At 33.2% G+C, this 12737-nt stretch overlaps 1 protein-coding gene across 1 annotated transcript; it reads left to right on the top strand.

Annotated features, from left to right (window-relative positions):
• The first annotated feature begins 6013 nt into the window (after positions 1-6013).
• Positions 6014-12498, top strand: NGR-A32 (neuropeptide receptor A32). The gene is made up of 9 exons (XM_013315622.1): positions 6014-6110; positions 6593-6704; positions 8023-8124; positions 8299-8433; positions 8864-8941; positions 9679-9829; positions 10087-10283; positions 10828-10968; positions 12358-12498. Exons 1-9 carry the CDS (start codon positions 6014-6016, stop codon positions 12464-12466), a joined length of 1122 nt encoding a protein of 373 aa, XP_013171076.1. The 3' UTR covers positions 12467-12498.
• Positions 12499-12737: the final 239 nt, after the last annotated feature.

Below are 12737 nucleotides of genomic sequence, written 5' to 3'. Positions count from 1 at the left end.
TTTAATTGTAACCTAAGTACTTGCGGTGTGAAAACAGTAAATGGACTTAGAGTTTCAACTTGAGATACATTACTTCAGAATTCTTGCCGTTGTGATTTATAGTTTTAGTTTTTAATTACTATGTACTAAGAGAATTAAAACAAATACGTGTTATAAATCATCATCGTCATTATCATCATCATCAACTCACGGAACGTGTCACCGAGGAGCTTGGAGCCTATCCTAAGTTAAGGGTGATTATGCCATAGTCAACCACGCTGACCAAGTGCGGGTTAGTTGACTTCACACATATCTTTGAATTTCTTTTCAGATATGTGCAGGTTGCATCACGATGTTTTCCTTTACCGTAAGAAGTGTTATAAATACATAACGCTTATTTGTGACAAACAAAGAAATTGAAATCCCACAATTCTTGGTGATAGTTTAATCTCAAAGCTTGAAGATACTTTATTTTTAGGGTTCCGTAGCTCATAGGAAAAAAAACGAAACCCTTATAGGATCACTTTGTTGTCCATCCGTATGTTTGTCAAGTCCCTTTTTTGATAATAATGCCAAATTTTATTACACAAAAAACCATTAGTGGTTCTAAAAAAAATTTAATAAATTTATACAATATTTTACTAACCAAATTTAATAGTTGGTTAATAAAACCTTCTGATAATAATATTATTGTTTGTTTCACGCTATAATGAATCTATTGTAATATTGAGTTGCAAGATAAATCCACGGTATTGTTTTCAAATCACTAAAATGAGATAAGATAATATACAATCCAAATAGGCTTTCTCTCATTAGAAATAATATATTTCAAAGTGATAGTCAAAATTAACATATTATAATCAAAATGTGATGTACTTTAAAGTCTATATATAAATCAGTGCTTATACATATATATATTAAACTAGTTTTGGAATTGTTAATTTTTAAATTTTATAATACCCATCTCGACCTCTTCCTTTCTGTTCAACCTCTTTCATATCAACAAGGTCTAATCAATTTTATTTTAACGGAGCTCCAGAATATTTGCTCCCTCGTCGAATTCATCCGGAGAATTCTTGAAATATGTTTCATATTAATAAAAAACTTACTAACGTATCTCTTCAATCCTTACTTATATAGAACCTCAAGATTAAATTTGATTATAAGTTGGAGTAACCTTACCAAACATTTTTTTACTTAAAGACTGACTATTTCAAATTTTGGCATTGTAAGTGTAATTTTTTTCTACAAATTTAAATCATAAAGTCTACATCGTAAGTCTACAACGTGGGTCTACGACGTAGAACTTCGTCGTAGACAGGTTTTTTGCAGGGGCCTAAAATTTGTTCAAAAGTAAAAGGGCTAGGATAATATTTTAAAAACAAATTTATAATTATGTTCCAAAAAGGTTTTACTAATTAGTTTTTACCTCTTTGACGGTTCGGATGTGACTCCGGTAGTACTGGAAGCTACATTGAAAGCTCAGTTCGTTTCACTTTCACCCGGCAGACGGTCGTGTTTGCTGACAGTGCAAAAAAACGTATCGAAGTGTTGTAAATTTTTGACTAAATTATATTATAAATTACATTATATAACAGTTTTGTTTTGATTTGTGTGTTTGTGTTTTACTGAATCGACATTTTAAAAGTTTGTGAACTTTCATATATTTTCATTAAAACTTTTTTTTTAATTTCTAAGGTAAGTTTTTAAACTGTTTTTCGAGTTCGAATTTTATATTTATTTTATTTTATATCTATTTAAATGAATGTTGCATTCTCGAAACTTCCACTTTCGGGTAAATTAAATTCGACGGATTTAACAGTTACATGTATGCAGTTTTTTTATTATCTAATGCTATAAAAAAACATTATATTATAATAACATAGTAATGATGAAAATATTATAATTAGTTTTACGTAATAATAAAAAAAATAAAACTATTGGTTGTCCGCGAGTTCGTTACCGCAGAATAAAAAGTAAACTACATAATTTACTTACTATAACTATCTTTAAGTAAATGTCTCGTCAAAATCGGTCGAACCGTTTCGAAGATTAGTAGAAATAAACATCGATTTCAATTAAATATTTTAAAAATTAGTTGTTGTATGTGCACGAAATACGATATTTTTTTTAATATTACATACAGACATTCCAATTTTATTAAATGTACAGATAACCGTATGGAATATGTAAGTGCAAAAATGACACTTCCAGTGAATTTTGTTTTCATCATAAATCGAAAGAACATTAACAAGTTTCTGTACAATTTTTTTTTGTTGCGTTTTGCCAAAGTACCAATTTAAAATGCACGATTTATTGAAGATATTCGGAATTCATTTTTTGCAAAATTGTCTCTAAAAATAAACACTAATCCAAAAATAACGAAACGTAACAACCCGTGAAGAGTATAGGAAGGTATAGAAGTGCGACGACACAAATAACGAATTATTTTGTACTTATATGTGCCTCTTTGTGTCGGAATATATTTTTAAAGTAATCCTTATACTTGAAAGTTGTCAATTTACGTTATTTTATATCAGTTAATTGTATAAATAGCGCTCAGTCTTGTATGATATAAGCGGTCGCTTGCTGACGGTTGGCCGTGTTTTCAATTAAATTCGATAATCCAATGTGGGTTGACTCTTCATGTCATGGGATGAATATGAAATTAATTTAACAAAAATGAATCTTATACATCTTTTCATTGCTGTTGACCATACGGATAAAGATGGGCTAAATGATTTTCTGCATATTTCATGGTTCCATTCCACTAATTAACGACATAGCATCTGCTTAATTTATGAAGAAAAAAATCAGAAATTTTTGGGACAATACTTCCGTATTTTTTTATATACGCCATTTTGTTAATTTATAAATCTTGGTGTGTCGAAGTAAAACATATTTATATTATACTATTATTAACGCACACATTTTAATAAGAAGCTTTAAGTTTGTATGAATTAAATTTATTTAAAAAATATGAGGGCAAGCTTAAGAGAATTTATTATTCTCGAGTGTCTCTGTTATGTAAGTCATAATTGCAGCAAATTGCCGCTGAAGCGAGTATAAATAACCACTGCTTTACTAAATTTATCGGCTAAGATGGCTCATGTACTAAACGATAACTTCCATACGAGAATATTATTTTGTTACATATTAAAATAATCGATTCGATTATTCATAAATAACGACACGTTTTTTTAATCTTTATGCATAATGTAGATATAGATTTATTTATTTAATTAATTTTGTAATCAATTAATTCGTTGTGACTAATCCATCAAGTGATTTTACTTATTGCTATATAGGGTTGCCTCTTGCAAAAAATTTTGCACTTAAATGTCAACATCAGTTCTTTCTAAAATCATAACCATCATCAGCTCACTACACGGCCCCACCGAGGGGCTCGTAGCCTACCCTAAATCAGGGGTCACTAGGCCATAGTCAACTAATCTGGCCATGTGCGGGTTGGTTGACTTTATACATATCATGCATCACGATGTTTTCCTTCACCGTAAGAACGTCGGATAAATGTACATATGCAATCGGAAATCGAAAGACACATTGGTTCATGCCGGGATTAGAACCTAAGACCTGCAGATTGTCAAGTGCTTGACTCCTGAGCCACCGACGTTCGAAAACTCTTCTCTTTCTAAACTAGAACCTTGCAACTTATATATCCCGGAACATCCTATTTAAGTTTAAAAATTGCTTTCATCTTTCAACTTTTCATGTACACACATGACTTTATTCGAACTTTTACGCTTGGTCGACTGTTTCTCATAGTGCGGTCGACAAATGGAATTCCGATAATTTACATTAAGCAAAGGTCATATTCATCTTGTAAATACTTCAATATGATTGGTTGTTTTTTTGGATAAGTATGTTTTTAATTCATTGTTTTAAAACATCTTTCTCTTTTATCCGCCGGTAATGTACTTTATTCCCATACAGTCATAGGAAGCCCAGCTCGTTAATATATAAACAACACAATAGTAAATTCGACATAATCAAACGCTATAAGTTTTGACAGACATTATTGATGGCGTGGTGACGCCGTTGATATCGAACACGCAATATACCTTGAAATCCCTAGTTCCCGTTCCTACGTAACGACGTAATACTGGAGTTTATGAACAAAATTCGCAAAGACAAAAGGGTTCCGAAATTTTGTTAAGTAAAAATACCAGACATTATCTTGTTATTATTTTTAATAAAAAAGCCTTCTATGGTCCTTTTATAGCAGTTTATTTTTGTCGCTTTAGTAAGCATAATGGAGGCGTTCCTACAGCGCGTTTATTTTAGGATCGTAGTTCAGAATCCTAAGTAACAAACTGTAGGAAAGTTGTTCATTGGTAATTGAGCGCTGAAAGATCGTTCGTTAGTACCATTGTTTAAGTTAACTCAAGTAATAGTAACTTAGTTGATTAACTATGATAAATTAATCCATTTATGGCGATATCTTCATTATTTTATTTTTATTAGATATCACATAATGAGGTAATTTGTGAACGTTCTACTCGGACGTAACAATTTTTTTGCTGACTTAAAAACATTTATTTTACTCGTTTATTTCTTTCTTTCATCATCATAATCAGCCCAAATTTATCCACTGCTGGACGTAGGCCTCCCCAATGCCACAATGCCCAGTCCTGTGCCGCCCGCATCCAGTGCACTCCCGCAGCCTTGACCAGGTCATCGGTCCATCGTGCGGGAGGCTTACCTATGGTGCGTCGACCCGTACGTCCGTCTATTTTTCTTTCATAGTAAAAGAAAAATAGATTTATATACATAATATTATATTTATAATCTCTTCTTCTCTAGTTATGTATATTATAAAGAGGAAAGATTTGATTGTTTGTTTGTATTGAATAGGCTCCGAAACTATGCCCGGGTGACACGCTATATTACTAGATTTCAATTCAGCGGGGACGATGACGCGCGCAGCTGCCAGTAAAATATATTATAAAAGATTGTTTATTCCAATTACTTCTCTTGATCGCGTCTCTTAGGAAAAAAATAATAAAACTTCTTGAATTCTATTTGATTGCGTTATATTTTCAAAGTATATTTATCAAACATTTCAAAGGCGTCAAACAAAGCTTGTTTTTACAAATTCACTAGTTTTTTGTCCGGTGTAAAAATAAATTGTGGCGAAAAGTTTTTTATTCGGTAAAGTTGTGTTGCTAATATAATTTAACGGTTGAATTTTGTTTATACAGGTCTCTTTGTGATGGAGACGAGGAAAGGAAGGACTAAGGAGAAAAAATGGTTGACATGCTTAACGTAACTCTGGAAAGAGAGAAGTTCTACGCGCGTCATAACTTTAGAGACCAAACTATGCAGAACGTTGAGGTAATAAGTTATATTTAGTATAACTCTATGCGATTTCACCGTCAGCTCACTATACGTCCCCACCGAGGGGCTCGGGGCCTACCCTAAGTCAGGGGTGATTAGGCCATAGTCAACCACGCTGGCCAAGAGCGGGTTTGTTTACTTTATGCGATTTAATTAGATGAAATTAATAGTAATTAATTACAGGATTTATATCATTTTATAACAATGACATTGATAATTTTATTCTGTTTCTCAATCAATTATAAAGTTTTAGATAAAATTCATGTAACATCTGAAAGAATTGAAGATCTTTTATTCGGTATTATTTTTGATCTGTGGATTGTTTGTACATTCGATTGGTCCTGATCTAGCCTTATTGTTTTACTTGTCATGGACTCATCTATAGAAAAAGATAATTCCTCATTTAATTTTGATCATGGGTTAGTCTTGATTCTCATAGTAACATAATTTATTTGTCAAAAATATTCATATACACTAAATTATATTTAGATTTTTAAAAAATACTGGAAGTAAATAAAAATGTTGTTAATTCCGTAGATGTCTAATACTCTTATCCTTACTATTAATACTTTAGGTTGTGTACACATGGGAGATGGATTTCAACCGCAGTACGTTAGGTGCGTCCACAATACTTGTCCCTAAGCCCGCCGCGCCTACCCCGGCCTCCACTGTCACGATGCCATTGTGGGCGCATAACTCATGGGTATGTCTCTTCGCCGCCATGCTGGCTGTCGCTATCGGAGGAAATGCTATTGTCATTTGGATTGTTACAGGTAATATTTGAGTTCTAATATCTCTGGTATGCGAAGCTTGCTTTACTGAATCAGTTGTAAACGAAAATGAATAAGACTTTCACAAAAATAGAATATGAGCGTGATTATACGTTATGTACAACTTGATAATTTTGATGCCTTCACTCTATCAGATTTAGCGCCCAATTGGCGTAGATTGTTTCCCAAATTTGATTAAAATGATACCCTCTCAGAAGAATTAAAACAAAATATTAAGCGTACTTGTTCGAACAGATACGAATCTGTATAGGAAAGTTTTTACTTCTTACTTACTATAATATTATTATAAATTATTTAGACAGAGGAATGTTTGTTAGAAGGTATCTTCAAATCTCGATGAAATTTGACATAAATATAGAATATAGTCTGGAAGAACAAATAGGTTATTAAGTTTTTTTTAATGCCGCGCGGATGGTGTCTCGGGCGACAGCTACTATAGAAACCTTATTACTTTTTTGCAACAGCTCATCGGAGAATGCGGACAGTCACGAACTACTTCCTGGTAAACTTGTCCTTTGCTGATCTGATGATGGCTTCTCTAAATTGTCTCTTCAATTTTATCTACATGTTGCACAGGTAAATTATGATTTAATGCAATTTATTTTATAATGTTACTAAACATTTCAACGATGTTATTTCAACGATCCATCATTATTATATTATAATTAGGTAAAATAGAAATTAAAATTTGAAATTGATATTTCTTGTCGTTGACATATTTACTAGATTTTTTTTATTTGATACAGATTTAAAATAATAAATTAGTTTTTATTTTTTTTTATATAACTTTGAAGAACATCTTTGTCGTACGAATTAAAGGAAAAAAATTTAAAGTAATTTAAAAAGTCTGGGCTACTAATTGATTAAAATCGTTCGTAGTTACAGACTTGAGTTGTATAACGTAAAGCCATCGAATTAACGGAATAAGGTTACCCAGTGGTTCATTATAACATAATTGCCTATCGTCTTTTTTGATAAACTCAATCGAAACTTTCAATGGCACGTCACTATATTTTAATTGGTTACAGTTTTTTTTTTCTTTAGATTTTTGCACTTTCTTGGACATATTAATTAAAAACATTTGCACTGGACTAGAATTTAATGTATAATTAAGCTGGAAATGACAGTTTGTTTTAATTATGTAGAGTAAACAAATAATTTAAACAACAAAAGCAAAATATTTGTCACTTTCAATTAATGTCTTCTAAACTGTGGAATTTATTCGGCGTAATGGACCCTTCTTTGAATTAATCCATTTATAAATTTCTATTTTCGCTCGTTTTGTTTGGATAACTCTGAAGGTATTATACTGAAAGCCATTGTAAGAATCGGTTTTAACTGCCGCGAAACATGTATCAATACATATTGTCTTCTCTTTTGTTCTTATAATAGGTATGTTGGTCACATCAGTCTAGTTTTACTGGATACCGTAATCGGTAGATATACCAACAAGAATATCTGACCCAGTGGGCATTAATCAAACTTAGTTATGAACGCTCACTAGCGCCCCCCTGACAACGTTAAATTTGTCACAAAATCCTTTTCGTACTGTAAATGTCATGTCATATTTTCGTATTACGGCACATACGCTGGTCTAGTACGGGTTGGTTGACTGCACACATATCTTTCAATTTCTTAGCAGATATGTGTAGGTTGTCAGTTAGGTTAGGTTAGGTCACCTTAAGAACGTCGGATACATGTACATATGTAAATCATATTAATACACGGCGGGATTCGAATACAGAACCTGTGGACTATAAGTCAAGTGCTTAACCCCTAAGCCACCGATGCTCTCTGGTAGGTTTTAAATATTTTTGGACAGAGGTAACCGCGAGAGCAGTGCCTCTTTCATCCGGCTATATTTCTTTTTTTTAACTATAATTGTTTTGTTTAGTGACTGGGTGTTTGGAGTGCGGTATTGTCAGCTAAGTAACTTCATAGCTAATGTCACTGTCGCTGCCAGCGTGTTTACATTGACGGGAATCTCTTTTGATAGGTAAGGGTAATGCTTACAGTATTGGTAACAACGTGGGTGTACGCATACATTTTAAAGATTTTTTAAAATTATGTAAGCGTATTACATATTATAAAATGGAATACGAAGTATTATTGAATTTTATGAAGTTGTATCTGTTGAAAAAAATATTTCATAGTTTAAAATTTTATGCAGGTATCAAGCTATCGTGAGGCCAATGCGACCCAGAATGTCAAAAACTTGTTCCTTAATCATGATCGCAGTGATATGGATAAGCGGGATGCTTCTTGCCATACCATGCTTATTGTATTCAACAACCAAGGAATACCGGTAAGAAGGCACTTAATATTAAAATCTATGTTGAATTAATATCGAAACAATTATTAAAATTGACGTTTAAAGAATCGATTGTCGTTGAAAGAATCGATTGAGAACTTCGGAAGGGAATTTCATGTAATATTTTTTGAGCAAGTCATACTTAGTTAAAGCATCAAAAGTAAATCAGAGTGTCGTTTATTTAGCAATGGTATCATTATGCGAGGGAAAGGAACCCTTGCGGTCATTGATGGCTTTTAATCGATAATTACTAGTCATGATGTAGAGTGACTTTAGGTTATAAACGTATCAAAATTTCGATGAGTAATAATTCAAAATGAAATAAAAATCGAGTCTCGGATGATTAAGTTTAGAGTTCATTATATTATAGTTTTTAAAGTAATGTATTATAATTTTGTCAATATTGTATACAATTTTTCCGTAGGTCAAAAGGAACTTTGAAAACCGCCTGTTTACTATCCTGGCCTGATGGGTTACCTGATGTCTCGTATATGGATTTTATGTAAGTAGTTTTGTCACCTCTAAACATAAGCGTTTAGTCCTCCAAAATTATCTCCGGGCACTTAGTATGGTTTACTGGTATGAATAACAATAACTACAACGGTGGGATACGTTTTTGGTACTGGGTATATTTTAGTATTTTCTTCTCTTTCATTTTCGTTGATAAGAAAGAGACAAGTGTCAGGATAATTAATGTCTCATAAAACAAATGAGTGTTAATACGACTTTCAGTTACATCGTAACGCCGCGGGAGTTTGGTTCGTAATTAATACAAATAGTAGCGTGCCAATTTTGTTGTGATCAAGTAAGCAGAGAATTTGGACATTGATTAATCGCTAAAGTCTATTTAATTATGCCGATATACAAATATGTAAATAGGTACTTACAAACAAAATCAACGATGTTTACTTTAGCTGCGTTACATGATTGAGTTGAAATCGACAATGTTATGCAAATTGATATTAAATTGGTAATGAATGTCACTGTAACAGTTCCGATATTTATACGCTTTAATTAATGTTAACTCATGACAGACGATACTCAAATTCCCGCGCAATTCTCATTTAATTTTCCCTGATATTTTTTTACTTCATTGAAAATACAAAATTTTAGGTGGCCAGTACCTTTTTTGGTAGCATGTAAACTCCTTGTGTAGAAAAGAGGTTAAATACATCAACTACATTAAACAATTAAAAGGTTAATTTGCAGTCAGAAATCATCACGATTACATTTGTTTAGATATCAAGTTTTATTCTTCGTGGTGACGTATGCGGTACCAATGCTTGGTATGACGTTCTTTTACTCGGCAATGGGCCGCGTATTATGGGGTTCGCGGTCCATCGGTGAACTAACCCAACGACAGTTGGACTCGATACAGTCAAAACGGAAGGTACAAACTGTTTATAATGATTTTCTACTGCTGGTACACACTGTTTTTGTACATATTTATCTAGTAAGTTACTAAAGTTGTTAATTCCAAAATTAAGTGTTAAAATAAATGTTAATTCTTAACTAAGGTTCGCTAAACTTTATTTTTTGACATGAAACGACGACGAAAGTAACACGACAATGATTCTTGTTACAATTGAATAATTTATATAATTTTACTCAGAGCTGCTTTGGTCTATAACAATTGTCTTTCTACAGGTTGTTAAAATGTTTATCCTGGTGATCATCATATTCGGAATATGCTGGCTGCCATACCACTCGTACTTTATTTACACCCACTTCAATCCTTCCATATTATACATGAAGTATGTTCAACATATGTACCTCGGCTTTTACTGGTTAGCAATGGCAAATGCGATGGTTAACCCCATCATTTACTATTGGATGAACGCCAAGTAAGTGATTATTAATTCTTTTATTTGCTTCCTAAGTTTTTAAACAAAAGAACCTTTAGTAATAGGTATCGTTCACGAGTGTGTATTATAGTTAAGGAATTAAATGTACATCCCATCAAGGGTCGAATATCGTATAACAGTCAACATAAGAGCTATAATTAAACACGTTTGCATGCTGCTTTGACAAGTTTGCTATTTAATTGCATCGTGAGCGTCAAAGGACATTTCACCGAGAAAATAAACTTACTCAACGTTTTGGCACGATCTTTGCAGTCTACTAGGATGGAAAGGGGAAATGGATTTTACTGCGGAGATGCGCCCCCCGCATATGAAAGGGAATCATTCTGTTTCTGTGCGGCTCCTCCTTCGTGGATTAAAGAAAGGCTACGCTCGTTTGCCACTTGATATAATAAAAAGACAAATTGAAAAGATTGAGGTGTCATTTGATTTTTATTTCTCTATGTACAATACAATAGGTATAATACAATCGGTCGGGAATATCGTTTTTAATTATTATTGTGTAATTATTTTGCTTTCCCACCAGGTTCCGATCATATTTTCGCACAGCGATTCTGTGCAGATGGCGGGACACGTGTTTCAGACGCAAGCGGCCGCTGCCCGACTCCCCACCGGACTACGTCTCGCAGTCGGGCAGTCGATCCCGATCAGGTTTTTACTCGTTAACGTAATTATTATTCAAAGTGATAAACGAAATCATTCACATATTCACATATAATATTAAGACAAAAATGCAAATGCTTATCTTAAGCATTAAATTAACGAAGTAAGTTCAAAATGCCTTAACAGATTTCGATGAAATTTGGAAAAGAGAAGTAAAACAGTCTGAAATAGTATATAGATATTTTTTTAAATTTCACGAGAACCAAGTCACGGCAGACGGCAGTTTTATAAACTACGCTTTAAAACTTGTTATAGTATTAGCTTAACTCAATCTAAGAAAATGAGACGTTATCCTTGTACCCGAGGATCTTCTCGAGTTACGAAACTACGACGGAAAAGGATACAACTAATAAATTGAGATTTGGTCAGTAAATCCAACGCTATTCGAGTTGCCAAATAGACTTAGGTTACAATTAATATTACAAGGTATACGACATTTATTTTGTTGGTTGAATATTCTACGATTATACTATCTACTAAAAACCTGAAAGTTAAAACTAATTATTGCACTTGTAACTTGTAAATTGCTAACTTAAGAAGGTATTAACTAACGAGTTAAAGAATAGTTGTCTGTGTCAAAGTGAATTAGAGACATAAAAATACGGTTTTTGTTGGCTTTTGTTTTTTCACACACAATAGCTTGATTGTATGCATTTTAAATATATGTATAGCGTATTCGTCTTTGTGAATTAAACCTACAAGCATTATGCCCCCACACTACAAGTTTACGCTTCAAGCTTCAACCTCTTCTCACATCCAGTTTGTAAGAGTTAGCAAAGATAAGCTAAGCGTTAACTATGTCAACATGCAACGTTAGTTAACTTAATAATCCCTAAAGTCTTGACCTAGGTTAGCGAGTTGACGTGACGCAATACAACACGATTACGGTGCACAAAAAAATTCAAATGCGTTTTTTATATTTTCCGGATGGTTTCAAATTGATGCGGATCGCATTTGTTACGTATCAAATTCACAAAAGTTAACATGAATACTATATTACGTAGATATGAAGTTATTTTGATTTATTTTTAGCTAAGATAATTAACACTGCGCCTAATATTGGAATGAATTATTATTGGGACATTTTTTAAAGTTTACTGTTTTTTGTTGTTGGCACTACACAACATCAAAATTCAAAAAGTTTGTAACGACGGGAATAAAATGTTATTTATTTTTTGATGTTAGAACTTTTTTCAAATAATGATTACATAACTTATTCAAATAATTAGTGGTCGCAAGGAACTTCTACAGCGTAGAAAAAAAGACCACATTTATTAAATTGGCACTGCTATAGTAACATTTCAATCATGCCAATAATTTCATATGATTAGCAAGGAATTACTTCAGTGAAAGTACAACCGAAGTAATTCCCGTGAAGTGTTCGATTGTACAGGTATAGAGGAACACAACGAATCAAGAGGAAGTACAGCGGTCGTATGGCAGCGGTCGTGGTGTCGGCAGCCCCCAGGCCCGCGCTCGCAGAGACAGAATTCGCTTGCTAGCTGCCCCCCCTGCCCTCGCTGTCCGCACCGGACATACTACGACGGTAAGACACTACTATTAAAATTATCAACACCATAACTGTACGTCTCCACCGAGAGGTTCGAAGCTTAAACTTAGTTAGCCATAGTGAACCTCGCCCAGTGTGGTTTGGTTGACTTGACACATATCATTGAATTTCTTTACATGTGCAGGTTGCATCACGATGTTTTCATTCACCGTAAGAACGTCGGTTAAATGTACATATGTATATCAGAAATAGAAAAACACATT

Source organism: Papilio xuthus, unplaced genomic scaffold (genome assembly GCF_000836235.2).
Source record: "Papilio xuthus unplaced genomic scaffold, Pxut_1.1 DF829129.1, whole genome shotgun sequence".
NCBI lineage: Eukaryota > Metazoa > Arthropoda > Insecta > Lepidoptera > Papilionidae > Papilio > Papilio xuthus.
Note: the sequence above shows the minus strand (reverse complement) of the source record. Positions and strands in the feature narration are given on the sequence as shown.

Coding starts and splice junctions, on each gene's coding strand:
- NGR-A32 (XM_013315622.1), top strand. CDS start 6,014: ATGCCATTGTGGGCGCATAACTCATGGGTATGTCTCTTCGCCGCCATG. Junction 6,111..6,592: donor TGTCATTTGGATTGTTACAG/GTAATATTTGAG, acceptor TTTTTGCAACAG/CTCATCGGAGAATGCGGACA. Junction 8,125..8,298: donor ACGGGAATCTCTTTTGATAG/GTAAGGGTAATG, acceptor AATTTTATGCAG/GTATCAAGCTATCGTGAGGC.